General features: G+C 37.7%; 1 protein-coding gene and 2 pseudogenes across 1 annotated transcript; 1 reads left to right on the plus strand and 2 right to left on the minus strand.

The window, feature by feature from the left end:
* Nucleotides 1-4,596: 4,596 nt before the first annotated feature.
* LOC137028294 (trace amine-associated receptor 13c-like) lies at nucleotides 4,597-5,599 on the minus strand (annotated as a pseudogene).
* Nucleotides 5,600-11,906: 6,307 nt separating this feature from the next.
* LOC137028295 (trace amine-associated receptor 13c-like) lies at nucleotides 11,907-12,959 on the minus strand (annotated as a pseudogene).
* A 2,456-nt stretch (nucleotides 12,960-15,415) lies between these two features.
* On the plus strand, nucleotides 15,416-16,390 carry LOC137029484 (trace amine-associated receptor 13c-like). Its single transcript, XM_067399098.1, has one exon. The coding sequence runs from the start codon at nucleotides 15,416-15,418 to the stop codon at nucleotides 16,388-16,390; it is 975 nt and encodes a 324-aa protein (XP_067255199.1).
* The last annotated feature ends 403 nt before the right edge of the window (nucleotides 16,391-16,793 follow it).

The raw sequence follows: 16,793 nt of genomic DNA on the forward strand, positions 1-16,793 counted from the left end.
AAAGGAAAAATATTAATAAAATGTCTAATATAATATTTTAATTATCAAATCTAACTATTAAATTTTCTCATTTGATTATAAATAAAATTTGTCAAAAATCAATCAATACATTTGAAGGTTTTACATTTGCATTTGCATTTATAAAGCTTTTCCAGTAATTGTCTTGTATTTGAAATGCCTCTGCAAATTTGACATTCATTTTATACAAAAGAATAGTGTTGTCACGGTACCAAAATTACAGTAGTCGGTACCGATACCATGAAAATTTTACAGTTCTCGGTACCAATTTCAGTACCACAGCAAAATCTGTTGAAACTATTTAACTATTTTATATAGCCTATTTTAAAAACATTAAATATGATTTGGAGCATGTTTGTGTGTGTACCTATAGGCTGCCTCAATGAAATAAATTTTGAAATATAAAATAAATAAAATAAATGCTCCTCAAACATCCATTTTGTACTGTTGAAAAAACGAGCTTATGCTGGTAAAGTAGGTTTTGAAGCTGGTATGCTGGTTTGAGCTGGTTTATGCTGGTAAAGTGCTGGTCCTGGACCAGGATAATCCAGCTCAAACCAGCATACCAGCTTCAAAACCTACTTTACCAGCATATGCTCGTTTTTTCAACAGGGGTAACAGACGTGCGTGTTTATTTTAGCTATTCCGTCAGAGAAACAACACACTACAGACTGTAAAACTATTAAATAAATATTGGTTTTCTCCTGAGAAAACAACTGACACTTGTTGTAAAAGGTCTGAAGAGCGAGTTTTTTCCTCTGCAGGGGCAAGACATTCAGGCTATGTTTGATTTAGTGCTGCCAGAGAAAACTAAAGTAAAAATCACCAGCGTGTATGAAACGCGATATATACAAAATAACTTGACGCACCTTATATAGTCTAATAACGAGCACAAACTGTTAAATAGAAATTGACGTGCAAGTAAAAAGGTTTCTGTCCTACGGTGTTTTTTTTACTTTACCACAGTAAAGAATGCGAATAGCCTATAATAGGCCTAAATGCGAACAAAAGAAATGTTTATAATCCCCTACGTGAGTGAAGATTTGGGAAAAGAAACAGAGATTCCATGTGGAATAACTAATGGAATATTGTTAAATCCTCTGCGAATCAGATAACCACATCGCGACTTGCAAAACAGAATACAAAGCTTAAATGTATGGACTCGCGTACCTCTGTCATTAGGCATGAACCAAAATGTTTCCATGGCTGCGATGTCACATTTAATTGCTAACCTATTATTTCTTTTGTAATCAAAGCTTTGTGCTTCACTCGTGTCATATTCAAGTAAATGCCACAACCCTATCAGTGGGTACCGAATATATCCGGAATCTCGGTACTACCGAAATGCGGGTATCGTCAAATTTTCAAAATTTCAGTACCGACTTGGTACCGAAGTAACGGTACTTTTGACAACACTACAAAATAAGTACAGTTGTACTTTCCCCAAATTAAATTTTTAATATGTATTCAAGTCACATAATCAGGACTCATCACAACTATGTTCCTTTTTTAGAAAGAAATGGTATTTGTGAGGTTTCCAGTCAGAATTTAGACTGTACCATAGTACTAAGACTGCTCTCATTAGAGTTACAAATGATTTGCTTTTATCATCAGATCGTGGTTGTTTCTGTCTAGTAGTGTTACTGGATCATAGTGCTGCATTTGCATTATGTTGGCATTAGTGGAATTGCATTGGCATGTTTCAAATCATACTTGTCTGCCCATATCAGTTTGTAATAGTAAACATTTTAGTCAGTCGTACTGCCTTTGTCATCTTGTCTACTCTCTGTGTCAGAGGTGAAAGCAAGGCTGAGAAAGCTCCTCTTTACACAAAGAGTGGACATAGGTGAAGAAAAGGCATTATTCGAGGCATTATAGTGCTTTCCTGAGGACTACAGACAGTCCAGATTGACTTGATTTCAAAGCCGCAATCCACTGTTCCAGTGCACATATAAACATTACTGTATGGAATAGCTCACCAATGGCTTTGAAGCAGAGAATGCGTTTTTGCATTCCACTGCTCTGTTTTTCCATTGTTTTTCTATGTAAACGTGCGGTAGATGGACATCTTTAACTATTGCACTTGCATCTTTTGCAGTGTCTTGTGCACGACAGAGCGCACAGCCCTCAACACAGAGCCCTCAAGTTAAAAGAAGTTCACCTTTTAAAAAACATGTCTAGAGAGTAAAGAGAAAAATCTGTTAATTTAAAATCACACAAGTGCCTTTTTGCTATGTAAGTACACTTTAAAAGTCTAAACTGACTTTGTCAAATGTTAGTTTTTTTTCGTGCTTGTTACTTTGCACTTTTTATTTAGAAAGGTTTATTATTCATTCAAATTTTATTTACCTCTGATATTACTTTTTTGACATTTCAATTCAATTCAGATCTTTTTTATTTGAAAGTGTGTACTTGCATTATTATGCTGTTATATTAACAATATATAATCAGTGGTATAAAATGGTCTTAAAATGATAATAATGTCATTTATCGCAATTATTTCTGGGACAATATATTGCCTAACACAAAGTAGTTATTGTGACAGGCCTTCTGAAAAGATACATAAATATAGATGTCAAATGATGTTACAATTCATTTCAGATATATATTACCATACACTCTAGGCATAACATTTAAATCTTTTGTCAGAACAATAATTTTAATGCACATACAGTGTTGTTCCAAACATAATTTGTTAATTTGATCTTAAAAGGGTATCTCTCGTATTTGTCGTATAATATCTGCAGTACTGCCATTCACATGAATCATTAATGGTAATCATTAAAAATGTCCACATAAGAGGATGCTGGCTTACATAATTTAAGAGTTAAGATATATTTAACTGCCTTTTTAAACCAGGGGTACAATAAAGCATAGACAATGGGATTCAGACTGGAGTTAACATATAAGGTCCATGTTAGAAATTTTGACATAATTGCAGTGTTGACTGTGCTTCCTGATAAAGAAAGAATGTAGAATGGAATCCAGCAAAGCAGATGAAATGTCACAATTATTCCTAAAGTTAGAGCAGCCTTGCTCTCAGATTTCCTTTTTAAGGTGTCCTCCTTTACACTTTTTCTAGTCTTTAAAAGTAAATTAATAATTTTCACTTGCCGTTGTGCAGCATAGAATATCCTCAAATATAAAGTTATGATTGTGATACAAGGAGACACAAAGGACAAGATCAGGTCACTAGCTCTCCAGGCAGAACTCATCATGTAAGGGCACTCTCCATAGCATACGTCTGTTGTGTGAAATGTGTCAAAATATTTATTATTTATTACAATGGCAGTATTGTAAGCTAAGGAACAAAACCAACAGAGAAAGATGATCATTAAAGTTTTAGTTGTGGTTATTTTCTGTGGGTACAGTAAAGGGTGACACACAGCCACATAACGATCAACAGAAATAAAAACTAAATTACTGAGAGATGCTGATAGGAGCAGCCCAAGGGTATTTATAAACACTCCACACAATATGTCTCCAAAGTACCAGCACGTCTCAGTTATTTTGATGCCCTCTATGGGTATCACAATAAGTCCAATAAGCAGGTCGGAAACAGCCAGAGAGAGAATGAGCAGGTTTGTTGGAGTGTGAAGCTTCTTGAAGTGAGAGATGGAGATGATCACCAGCAGGTTCAGAAACACAGTCCATGCTGACAGCAATGAAAAAAACACGTACATTATATTGTATTCATGTCTGGAGCGTGTTCCCTTGATACATGATGAGTTGATGGCAGGAAAGCAGTATTGAGTCTCGTGATCCTCTGTCTTATAGGCCATGAGTGGTTTCTTCCTATTAGGAGTTTGCTCTGAACTCTTTACTCTCCTTCCATTTATAGTCTACCCATCTACCACCCTCTCTGAAATTCTATAATAGCATAGTGTAGTGTTCTTTTTTTTTTTTGTTTACAATAGAAAAAAGGAAAAGAAAATGAGAAAGATGACACAATGGTACTGTTAACTCAGACTACTCACTTACATTGAATTAAAGCTTATAGAAATAGATGGAATAAAAAGTTTGACAAATGACTGTGAAGCTTTATCAAAATTAGATGCGAAGTCCTGGAACTGTAAAGGCCCTATTTTGGTTTTACTGGCATCTAGTAATCTCTTTTAAATGGGACACTCTGTCCATTTATTAAGAAACTCACTTGGCCTGAGAAGATTTTAATGCAGAATTATATAGTATATGTAGGTGTTTCTTGTGAAGATTAGATTGTGAAGTCTTTATGTGATGTTGTAACAAATTGACACCTACTAAATTTCATTGATATTCCTTATTTAATGATTTGAACCTATTTAGAGATGCAGATGTACATGAATGTTGTAATTAGTTGATTAATATGAATAGCATCATAGGATCAGGATAATTAAGATTCCTGACAATCTGAATAAACATTAACAGGTTTGTTTTGTTACATTTGCAAAAAGTTACATTTATTTATTTGGTACGTACAGTACATTAATTATGGATTATTTATCCTATTAAAATAATCTAAACTAAGTTCTAAATGACAGTATATGGCGCACTTTATAAGGAATTGCTTCACCAGTTTGAAGCACAAATTGTGTTAATTCATGAATGATGATTTGTAAAAATATTAAGCCGAGAGGATGCTTGCTGAAATATTCTAAGAGTTAAGATGTACTTAGCAGTTTTTCTAAACCAGGGATAAAATAAAGCATAGATAAGAGGATTCAGACATGAGTTAATGTATAAGACCCATATTAGACAATACAGTACAGTGGGTGGGATTGCTGTGTTTTCAGTTAGAGTCAAGACATAGTATGGAATCCAGCAAAGCAGATGAATTGCCACAGTGATTGCTAATGTCAGAGCAGCTTTGCTCTCAGATTTCCTCCTCATTGAACCTTTCAACAACACATTTTCCACTCTTCATCAGAGAGTTTATCATTTTAACTTGTTTTTGTGCAACATAAAATATCCTCAAATGTAAAATTATGATCAGGGTACAAGGAAACAGGAAGGAAAATATTAAATCAATTACTCTCCATTCAAATGTAAGCATAACATTACATTCACCGTAACACGCATCTGTTCTGTATGAGATACTTACTACAATTGCAATATTATACATTGAAGAAAAAAGCCAGCAAAAACAGACAATAATTATCATTCTAGTCATGGTTATTTTCTGTGGGTACAGTAAAGGGTGACACACAGCCACATAACAATCAACAGCAATTAAAACTAAATTACTGAGAGATGCTGATAAAAGTAGTCCCATGATGAACATAAATAGTTTACAGAAAGTTTCTCAGAAGTACCAACATGTCTCAATCAACTTGATGGCCTCTAAGGGCATCACAATAAGTCCAGTAAGCAGGTCGGCCACAGCCAGAGAGAGAATAATCAGGTTGGTTGGAGTGTGAAGCTTCTTGAAGTGAGAGATGGAGATGATCACCAGCAGGTTCAGAAACACAGTCCATGCTGACAGAAGTGAAAAACACATGTACATGAAATAGTAATCATAACTGAAGTGTTTTCCCTTGATACATGATGAGTTGATGGCAGGAAAGCAGTATTGAGTCTCATGTTTCTCTGTCTCATAGGCCATGAGTGAATCTCCTCCTGTTAGGAGTTTGTTCTGCTCTCCTTACTGTCCTTTCATTTATACAGTGTTTGACAGACTGGCACAACCAATCTACCACCCAATCTGATGCTGCAACTTTTTTTTGCACTCCATCCATCCATCCATCCATCCATCCATCCATCCATCCATCCTTCCTTCCTTCCTTCCTTCCTTCCTTCCATCCATCCATCCATCCTTCCTTCCTTCCTTCCTTCCTTCCTTCCTTCCTTCCTTCCTTCCTCAAACCATTATTTCTCATTTTTCAGAGATAGAGATGGATAAGCTTTTGAAACGTGAGTATGGTTTGTCTGATAATTAATTCCTTTTCTGTAACAAAAAATAATCTGTCACCTAAAGGATGTGAGGAAAGGATACAAGGAAAGAAAACGAGGACTGAGGAAATGTTATTTGTATATTGGAATGTTCTTGATCACTCAAGCATCACTTTAAAGAATCATCAGCTGCACTCGATGGATCTGCCTCATCTGCCTCATGTTGTTAAAGTTTGGTTAATTAAAAAATTCATAATACATATTAAAAACGCAAGATACCCCGTTGAAATATGTGGGATGTAAAGTTTATTTAAACTGCAGAATACAAAATTTATTTAAACACAAAATATGTTGAACACCATTAGGAACCAAACAACTTTGGAGACCATTTACTTATTTTGTATGGACAAAAACACACTTCTCAATTTATATTATGTTCCACAGATGAAAGAAAGTCATTTAGTTTTGGAATGACATGAGGCAGAGTAAATGTGTGTTCACACTTGTAATCTGGTTCTCTTGGTTCTTTTGGTGTGGATCAAAAAAATTAAAATGTGTTAATGTATATGCGATTAACGCCATGAAACGGGAAGTTGTTGTAACTCAGGAATACATGTCAATATTCAGTTATAGTAATAGCGCCACCCACTGGCACCCAAGTGACGTTTACCACTGTGATGCACTACTAGCAACATACTAAAATATTCAATTGAGTACTAAACGTACTACAAACATTCTAAAACATTTTTAGAATGGCCTGAAGACAACTACACGGCAAAAATGTAGTTATAGTCACCACCATACGGTAGCAGGAAGTGTGGCAAATACAAATGACTGATGTAGTCATCCTATATTTATATACTCTAATGCATATTGCCCACCTTGCTCTGTTTTCCTAAAGCCACTGTGTGGCGGTGACATAGGTACAAGGGCCCTTTTCATTGCTGCTTGCAGCTTTAATTTCATTTGTGTCTTTGTTTTATTATATAAGTCATATAAAATTATATATGTCACTGGCCATTGGCAGGTGTGGCAAAAAGTTAGTTTTAGGACCGGTGTGTACATATGATGGAATTTTATCAGCTAAGAACTTGTGAAGAGAACTATGCTTGAATTTGTTTATCAACAGCCAAAACTGTTCATAATGTGGACATGTTATGAACGATGATATGATATGAGATGAGCAGTGATGTTTGTAAATGCCTTAATGTTGGGCTTGGCATTAATTGATTGTGAACCACTAGATATATAAGGCCACAGATGCCAGATGATTCCCGTTATCCTTCATGGGACTAAAGTAAGAGCCTTTCAGTTAGTAGATCAAAGCCGTAAACATTAGGCAGTGACCCCTCATGATTAGATGATATGAACATCTGAGTAAATCAATTACAGTACACTCTGAAGACCAGTTATGGTTATGGCATGTTTTTACAAAATGTGCCCCTGAGGGTGATGTTAAAATCTCTGCTGATTACAGAGATGATCCTTAATGGAACCTGTTCATTAAAAGTGTGAATAACACAGGCAAACACACATAACAGACTGATGCAACAGCTTCTCTTTGTTGATGAGTCATGGGTCAGTGACCTGACTTACCACTTTTGATCAGCTGAATTGAATATCCATGCAAGTGAATGTCAAACTAAGTTAAAAAACCAAACTAACAAAATGTGAAATTTGTGAGCTACAAAAAAAAAAAAAAAAAAAAAAAAATACATTAATTAATGTTAGCATTTATTATTTTTCTGTCATGAAAATGTTTCCACCATTTTGAATGTTGAGAAAAACATACTTTTTCAAACTCCTTCTAGATGGTTTGTCTAATTTTCACAAAAAATCAATCATATCATCTTCAGACCATGCTTGCAAAACGTTTCTAAAGCTTTTTGATAAACCCAACTGTTCTCGAGTAATGGTGGCCGAATTTGATGAAGAGCATGTCAAATTGGATTGAGTCTTGATACATTTCATCACAAGCATGACCAGAGGCTACATGCAGTGTTTTGGCACAGCGAAAGATAAATATTTTTTGCTAATAACTTTTGAACAGTTTGCTTAATCATAAAACTGGTCTCTTTTGATTCAGTGGGTGTAGGCCATTCTGTACCATTCCCTGAAGGTATTCAAAAAGTTTTGGATCAGCACCACCTTCTGGTAAAAAATTATGAAATTTCCAAAAATGCAAATAGCTTTTAAATAATTTTAGCCTCAGCTAACCCCTGTAAGACCACGGCCAAGTCCCAGGCCGGAACCCCTGTGCGTACTGGAGGCCTCAACCTCAGTGTGCCACGAGGAAGCGTGTGACGAGGGGGTCTCGACCTACCAAGATATTCCCCTCAAGAGGAGCATGATATGCTGAAATTGCTGCAACGTAAACCTTCAAGGTTGAGGGAGATAGACCCTCAGAGAATTTTTCCTGGAGGAATTTTAGCACACAGCTAATGGAAGAAAGGACAGGGTCCGTATTATTGTGTCTACACCAGGTAGAAAACAAATTCCATTTGTAGGCATACAACTTCCTCGTGGCGGGAGCTCTGGAATTAAGAATGGTCTCCACAACCTCAGTTGGGAGACCAACATCTAAGAGCCTGGCCCCCTCAGAGGCCAAGCCCATAATTTCAGTCGTTCTGGGCAGGGATGTATAATCGTGCCGCCCGCTTGAGACAGGAGGTCCTGTCTGAGAGGAAGCTCCATTGGGGAGCCATTGAGTAATGACACTAGGTCTGAAAACCATATCCTGGTTGGCCAGAATGGGGCTACCAGTATTAGGTTGGCCCCTTCTCGGTGTACTTTTTCCAGAACTCCCGGGAGCAGGGCGATCAGGGGAAATGCGTACAGGCGCAGCCTCGGCCACGTCTGTACCATAGCATCCAGACCCAGAGGCGCTGGATGTGTTAGGGAGTACCAGAGAGGACACTGGGTTGACTCTCCCGAAGCAAACAGGTAGACTTCCGCTCGACCGAAATTTTTCCATAGGAGATCCACCCTTTCATAGCCATAAGAATGGCACTCACCCGAGCGGGAGACAAATGTGCCCATATCGTGGTGGCGTCCCACACTACACCCAGATAATTGGTGGATTGAGCTGGAACTAGCATACTCTTTTTGGCATTGAGCCTCAGCCCAAGCCTCTTCATATGGGGCAGAACAACATCTCGATGTTGAACTAGTTGCTCTGACTGAGCTAGAATCAACCAATCGTCGATATAATTCAGTATGCGAATGCCCTGGATCCTCAATGGAGTCAGAGCTGCGTCCACGCATTTCGTGAATGTGCAGGGTGATAATGATAGGCCAAATGGAAGAACCCTGTACTGGTAAGCTTCGCCCCCGAAAGCAAACCTGAGGAACTTCCTGTGAGAAGGATGGATGGACACATGAAAGTACGCATCTTTCAGGTCTATTGCCACAAACCAGTCCTCGGATCTGATCTGTGGTATAATCTGTTTGAGTGTCAGCATCTTGAACTTGAGCTTTTGTATTGAGCGATTTAGCACAGGTAAATCTATGATAGGTCATAGACCTCCATCCTTCTTTGGAACAATGAAATAACGGCTGTAAAATCCTGACTGATTGCTGGTAGGAGGGACCCTTTCTATAGCTCCTTTTCGCAAAAGTGTCGTAACTTCTTGTTCCATAACCAGAGACTGCTCGGGGGTTACCACTGTGGGAAGAACCCCGTTGAATCTGGGCGGGCGAGACCCAAATTGAATCTTGTAACCCTCTTTTCGATTTCTTTTGCCGTCTCTTTGGTGGCACGGAGAGCCAGGTCAGTTGCCATCCTGATTTCCTGGATGCACTCATACGTGGCCTCCCCGCTGTTTTCCACTTCCCCCAGCAGGTCAGCTTGATATGCTTGTAAAAGCGACATGGTGTGTAAACATGCCGCCGCCTGACCTGCTGCCGCGTAAGCCTTGCGATGCCTCGGGTGGAAGAGACACTTGCGGGCTATATCTCCCCTGAGTCCGCATCGTCGCTGAAAACCCAGACGTTGCCCACCCAGCCACTTAAGGCCACATCAACCTCGGTGTGGAGGTCAGGAAAGAAAGGCAAACCCCGACGCTGGGGTAGTGACCGAGCGGGCAGAAAGCGCTCATCCAGTTTGCTTTTGTGTCTGTCCGCTCTGCTGGCCAGTCGATTTTTAATTTGGCCACAGCCCTGGTCACTACCTCCAGGAGCTCCTCATATGCTGGGGAAGAGGATGGCGGGTCCTCTTCCCCCACGCTCATCATATCAACCTCCTCGGAGGAAGAGAGGTGAAGCGCTGGTGCCTCTCTCTGGGGGGAAGAAACTACTACGCGTGCTTCCGCCGCCTGAGAAGAGGCACTGGGGCAGGCAGGTAAAGGGCGAGATAAGGCTGGGCCCGTCTCAACCCCCTCTGCCAGCTCCATTTGCGAACCCCACGAATGAAGCCGCCGCTGTGCCTCGGCAACAGCGGGGCCCGATCCGCAGGGAACACCAACCGGAGCACCCTCTTTATTATTAAAGAGTGCCCGGCGTGATCTTAAAACTCTGAGGGTGAGCTTTTCGCAGTGGACACAGAGAGCCCCCTCGAGAGCTGAGTGCTTCAGTGACGACATCACGCAGAAGGTTCCCAATGCGCTATCATGCAGCGTCGATAGTTCCCACAAAAGGGAACCCACTTTTCTGTGCTCCTTCAAGACCTTTGGTCCAATTTTCACCAAAATCAGCTCAGACCATCTTCAGCCCATGTCGGCCAAAAGTTTTCAAAAGCTTTTTGATTGACCAAACCGTTCTCAAACAGTGCATCAAGAAATTTGATGGCATGGGGCCAAGCTGATTCTGAAGCTGTAACTCTATGGTGTTTTGGTATATTGACAGCAAACTTTGTATGAGTCATTGTCTTCTCACACTGACCACAACATTTTCTGAAACTCCCAGCCATGCTGGCATGTCTCATTGTTCTTTTTTGTGATTAGCCCTGATAATTGCTGCTTGCAGCTATATTTGTTACTATAATTACGACATAAAAATATTATACAAAATATGAAATATTACTATTATAATACCACTTTAACATCATGGCATTATCTTTTTGTAGTTAATTTATTCAGTTACCTTTCTTCCAGTGTATGCAGTTCAGAATAGCCAGCTGCTCTAGACTTTTTTTTTATTTTTTAAAAGATGATTGTTGTTGTTATATTGTGTGGAACAGTGGATCCACTGTGATTGTCATTTTATGACATCCAAGTACCACCTAGTCACCACAAATTATTATTATTATTATTTTTTTTTTTTTTTCAGCATTGGGCAATAAATGTCTTTGAGGGCAAGCCTAAAGTTTAGTTGACCCCTTTTGTGTGAATGATGACAGAATTTTAATTTTTTTTTATAGAGTGTGAGAATTACAGAAACAATTCCATATTATAATTAATACCAATATATTTGTAGTTTAGGTCAGGCTGGCTAACCTATCTTCTGCCCACTCTGATGCAACATAGCAGTTTAATAAATGTTTATTATTTTTTTGATTAATTGACCAAACAATTGTTCTATCAGCTGATGGCTCAGACTTATATATGTGTCTTCTTTACATTTAATTAGTATTTGTTTTATATATATATATATAGATTACACCTTTTCTCTTTAATTATTTAACAACCCATTTTAAAGAAAAATATTATAATAAATAAAATACTGGTCAGTGACATCTTTCTCATTCAGTTAACCAGTAGTAATTTATGCTACTGAAATTTTTATATATATATATATATATATATATATATATATATATATATATATATATATATATATATATAATTAACGAATCATGTAACTTTTGTTATTTTAAAATCAAGAGCAGAACTTAAAATTGATCCAGAGGTCTAGGGTTAGGGTTTTTCTCTTATGATTTCTTGTATAACATCATGGGAATGTGATTAATGAACTGGCACAACTTCTATTCTTATGATTTTTTTTATTTATCACATATATAGTATTTATTTTTTTTATTCATGTCTGTTTAGCCCACAATTTCTCATGTGTTTATTAACCAATAATCATAGAATTTCTGTCATTGATAATATTATGCTATTCATTATTATGGTCAAGTCAAAAAGATATTATGCTGGCTTGAATATTTTAAGAGTTAAAATGTGTTTAACTGACATTTTAAACCAGGGGTAAAAGAAAGCATAGATAAGAGGATTCAGACCTGAGTTAATATACAAAATCCATAATAGAATATAGGCTGTGGTAGAAGCCATTCCTGTGTTTCCTGTTAGGGACAAAATAAAGAAAGGAATCCAACAAAATAGATAAACTGTGACAATGATTCCTAATGTGAGAGCAGCTTTTCTTTCAGATTTCGTCCTCACTGAACCTTCAGTTACATGTTTTCCAGTCTTCACCAGAGAGTTTATAACTTTCACTTGCTGATGTGCAACATAAAATATCCTCAAATATAAAGTTATAATCAGGGTACAAGGAAACAAGAAAGACAAGAACAGATCAGAGACTGACCAGTCAAAAGTAATCATAATAGTACATTCTCCATAACATGCATACTTTTTGTGTGAGACACTCATAACTATTGCAGTGTTATACACTGAAGAGCAAACCCAGAAAATACAGACAATAATTAAAGTTTTAGCTGTGGTTATTTTCTGTGGGTACAGAAAAGGGTGACACACAGCCACATAACGATCAACAGCAACTAAAACTAAATTACTGAGAGATGCTGAGAAGAGAAGTCCCATGATTATTAAAAACAGTCTGCAGAAAGTGTCTCCAAAGTACCAGCATGTTTCAATCAGCCTGGTGGCCTCTATGGGCATCACAATAAGTCCAATAAGCAGGTCAGCCACAGCCAGAGAGAGAATAATCAGGTTTGTTGGAGTGTGAAGCTTCTTGAAGTGAGAGATGGAAATGATCACCAGCAGGTTCAGAAACACAGTCCATGCTGACAGCAATGAAAAAAACACATACATGATATTGTATTCATGACTGGAGCGTTTTCCCTTGATACATGATGAGTTGATGTTAGGAAAGCAGTATTGAGTCTCATGATCCTCTGTCTCATAGGCCATGAGTGAGTCTCCTCCTGTTAGGAGTTTGTTCTGCCTTCCTTACTGTCCTTTCATTTATACAGTGACTGATCAGACTGACCAACCCATATACCATCTACACACACACACACACACACATGTTTGTTTTTGTGAATTGTGGGGACTTTCCATAGACTTCAATGCATTTTACACTGAACAAACTGTACATTCTATCCCCCTACCCTGCCCCTACCCCTAAACCTAACCCTCACAGGAAACTGTGCAAACTTTTACTTTTTCACAAAAACTCATTCTATATGATTTATAAACCCATTTACATTGTGGGGACCGCTGGCTGGTCCCCACGATGTAGGTGAACTCAGGTTTATATTACATCATGGGGACATTTGGTCCCCACAATGTAATATAAACAAAAGCACACACACACGCACACACACACACACACACACACACACACACACACACACACACACACACACACACACACACACACACACACACACACACACACACACACACACTCATGTTTGTTTTTGTGAATTGTGGGGACTTTCCATAGACTTCAATGCATTTTACACTGAACAAACTGTACATTCTATCCCCCTACCCTGCCCCTACCCCTAAACCTAACCCTCACAGGAAACTGTGCAAACTTTTACTTTTTCACAAAAACTCATTCTATATGATTTATAAACCCATTTACATTGTGGGGACCGCTGGCTGGTCCCCACGATGTAGGTGAACTCAGGTTTATATTACATCATGGGGACATTTGGTCCCCACAATGTAATATAAACAAAAGCACACACACACACACACACACACACACACACACACACACACACACACACACACACACACACACACACACACACACACACACACACACACACACACACACACACACACAATTTGTGAATTGTGGGGACATTCCATTGGCATAATGGTTTTTATACTGTACAAACCGTATTTTAAAATTGTATTTTAAAATTCACAGGAAACTGCAGAATTTTACTTAAAACAAACAGACAAAAAAAAAAAAAAAAAAAGTAAGGGCTTATATTTTCGAAGAATACAAGGTTAAATGCATCAAAATCAACAAAAACAAAATCCACTTTTCCACCGTCGTGCCAAACCATTCCGCTCTTCCATTCCGTGCTGATCTGGGACAGTTGGTATGGATATGGTTTTTTGTGGCAAGCAGGGTGGGGCCGAGAGCTGTCGGAACAGAGCCTCAAGGAAGAACTCCTTGAAGGAAAAAAGGAGTGACGACAGGGATAGATGAGAAAGGACCAGGCCTGGATTATTTATGTTGTTTTATTATGTTTTTATACGGCAGTCGCGCGTAAGGGGCTGCTGCTTTACTTTCTTTTTGTTATTAGTTTATTTTATAATGACTAATAATGAATTACAAGCTACTTTGAACGTTCACCAGTTCCTGCATCCTTCCCAAACTTCATTACAGTTTCATTTTCCTCTGTGGCGCTGATTATGGTCGCCCTTTGCAATGTAAACAAATGTGTCAGTCATTGCCCTGGTAACGCAAGAGTTTACAGATGATATGAGATGTAAATAGTGACCAATATGAGCCGTCCCGTGTGCTCCCAATGCTCCAGTAACATTACATTATGTAAACTGCAATGCATTTATGACAAAGAACTGCACCGATGCAGATGTAATATCATAGCATTAGCAATCTATCAATAAATGCACGCACACACGACACACACCTTGTGCTTTCTGATGTTCGCTCTGCTCGGCGCCCCTGCAGATTGAAAAATGCGCTAAATCCAAGCAGACTCAGACTCAGCCGAAACTTGACGCAGCTTGCCGCCGTTTCAAATGAGTTTTTTTTAAAGGGGACTGAAGCGATCAAAAATTTATTAATCAAATATTTTTTTAGGGGGGCTGGGCTGAAGCCCCCCTAAAAAGGGCCTAGTGACTCCCCTGGCAGCTAATATTTTTCATTTATTAATTTTTTGTGATGGGGCTAGTGAAAATTTTGGCAGGGCAAGTAATAATCTGAACCTTACCACAAAGCCCTGAAAAGGTTTATTTACTGTCATTTGTGCTGTACACTGTGGTATGTGAATAATTGTGTTAAAAATAACTACAGTTCTTAGCGAATAATCAGAATGAAAATTCCATGTAAATAGGTGACAACGTTTGCTTGGGTCAAGTAAACATCGTACTGTGATTAAGTCCTTACTCTGATTATTGGAAATAATCACATTATTGGTGCACATGTAAACACAGGCATTGAATGCTATTAATATTTAAATAGTAGGTGGGTTTAATGTAGTATAAACAAACCTCACATTTCATTGGATGTCCCTTTTTTCTGTACATATAAATTGGGTCAAGTCAGTGAAGGAAGACAGTAAGTCAAACCGACAGATTGAACATTTTACCACAGCTTCAAAAGTGGTCTGTTGATGAAAAACAGGGGCATGCTACATATGAGGATGTATTCAACTTTGAAAATGTTTGACTCGAGAATTATGGAGCACAACAGGCAAAGGATACAGTATTGCTTTCCAGACAACAATTCATCATGTTTCAAAGATATCAAACCTGAAGTGGAGTATGTTATTTTGTATATTTTCATTTTTTTAGCATCAGTGTTCACTGTGTTTCTGAACATGCTGGTGATCATCTCCATCTCTCACTTCAAGCAGCTTCACACTCCAACCAACCTGCTCATTCTCTCTCTGGCTGTGGCCGACATGATTGTGGGACTGATTGTTATACCATTAATGGGCATCAGATTCATAGAATCATGCTGGTACTTTGGAGAGACATTTTGTTCTCTATTTTTATTTATAGTTTTTGTGGTTGTTTCAGCATCTCTTGGTAATTTAGTCTTTATATCTATAGATCGTTACATTGCTGTGAGTGACCCTTTGAGATACACAGTGAGGGTCACAACTGATAAAGTTGTTTTTTGCATTATTACGAACTGGCTGTGTTCAGGCATATATTCTGTCATTATCTTATACAATACTATGTTCTACCCAGAGACACACGGAAGCTGTTACGGCGAATGTACAGTTGCTTTTAAATTTGAACATGTTGTCACAGACCTCATAGTCACTTTTGTTGCCCCTTCTTCTGTAATCATGTCTATATATGTGAAAATCTTCTGTGTTGCAAAGCATCAGGCCAAGGTTGTAAATTCTGTCACAGGTGTCAGCAGGTCACAAAGAAAGGCAGCAAAAACTTTGGGTATTGTTGTAATGGTTTACTTTATGTGTTGGATACCATACTATATAGTCACTCTTATTGAAGGAAATGAGTCAACAGAATCAATTGAATTTAATGTAACATGCTGGATTGTGTACATGAATTCCTGTATGAATCCACTTATCTATGCACTGTTTTATAAATGGTTTAGAATATCAGCTAAACACATTGTGACTTTAAATATATTCAAACCATCATCAGAATATTTCAGTATTTTCCAGGAGGATAAATGATCAATATATAATATATATGTGTGTGTATATATGTATTTGTAAATATATGTGTATATATATGATTATTATTTTGTATATGAGGATATTCTATGCTGTTTATATACTTTTAGAATTTAAATACTTTTAGAAGTAGTAAAGCATGTCACACTGCTTGGAATTTTATGCCAATTATCCACGTAACTTTTTATAAATGTTTATTCAAAATAAATAAATAAAATTAATGTAAACAAACAGTGGGGCAAACCTGTGCAAAATTGGAAAAAAAAAATCTGAAAATAAATGTGAAAAAAAAAATAAAGTTCACATCAAATGAAATAATTTAAATGGGCACTATAGAAACAAAGTACTTAAATTTATATTTATTATTCTTAAAATATATTTTAAGTAGTAACTGTATATGCAG

This window comes from Chanodichthys erythropterus, chromosome 10, assembly GCF_024489055.1.
Source record: "Chanodichthys erythropterus isolate Z2021 chromosome 10, ASM2448905v1, whole genome shotgun sequence".
NCBI classification, from domain to species: domain Eukaryota; kingdom Metazoa; phylum Chordata; class Actinopteri; order Cypriniformes; family Xenocyprididae; genus Chanodichthys; species Chanodichthys erythropterus.

Coding starts and splice junctions, on each gene's coding strand:
- LOC137029484 (XM_067399098.1), top strand. CDS start 15,416: ATGGAGCACAACAGGCAAAGGATACAGTATTGCTTTCCAGACAACAAT.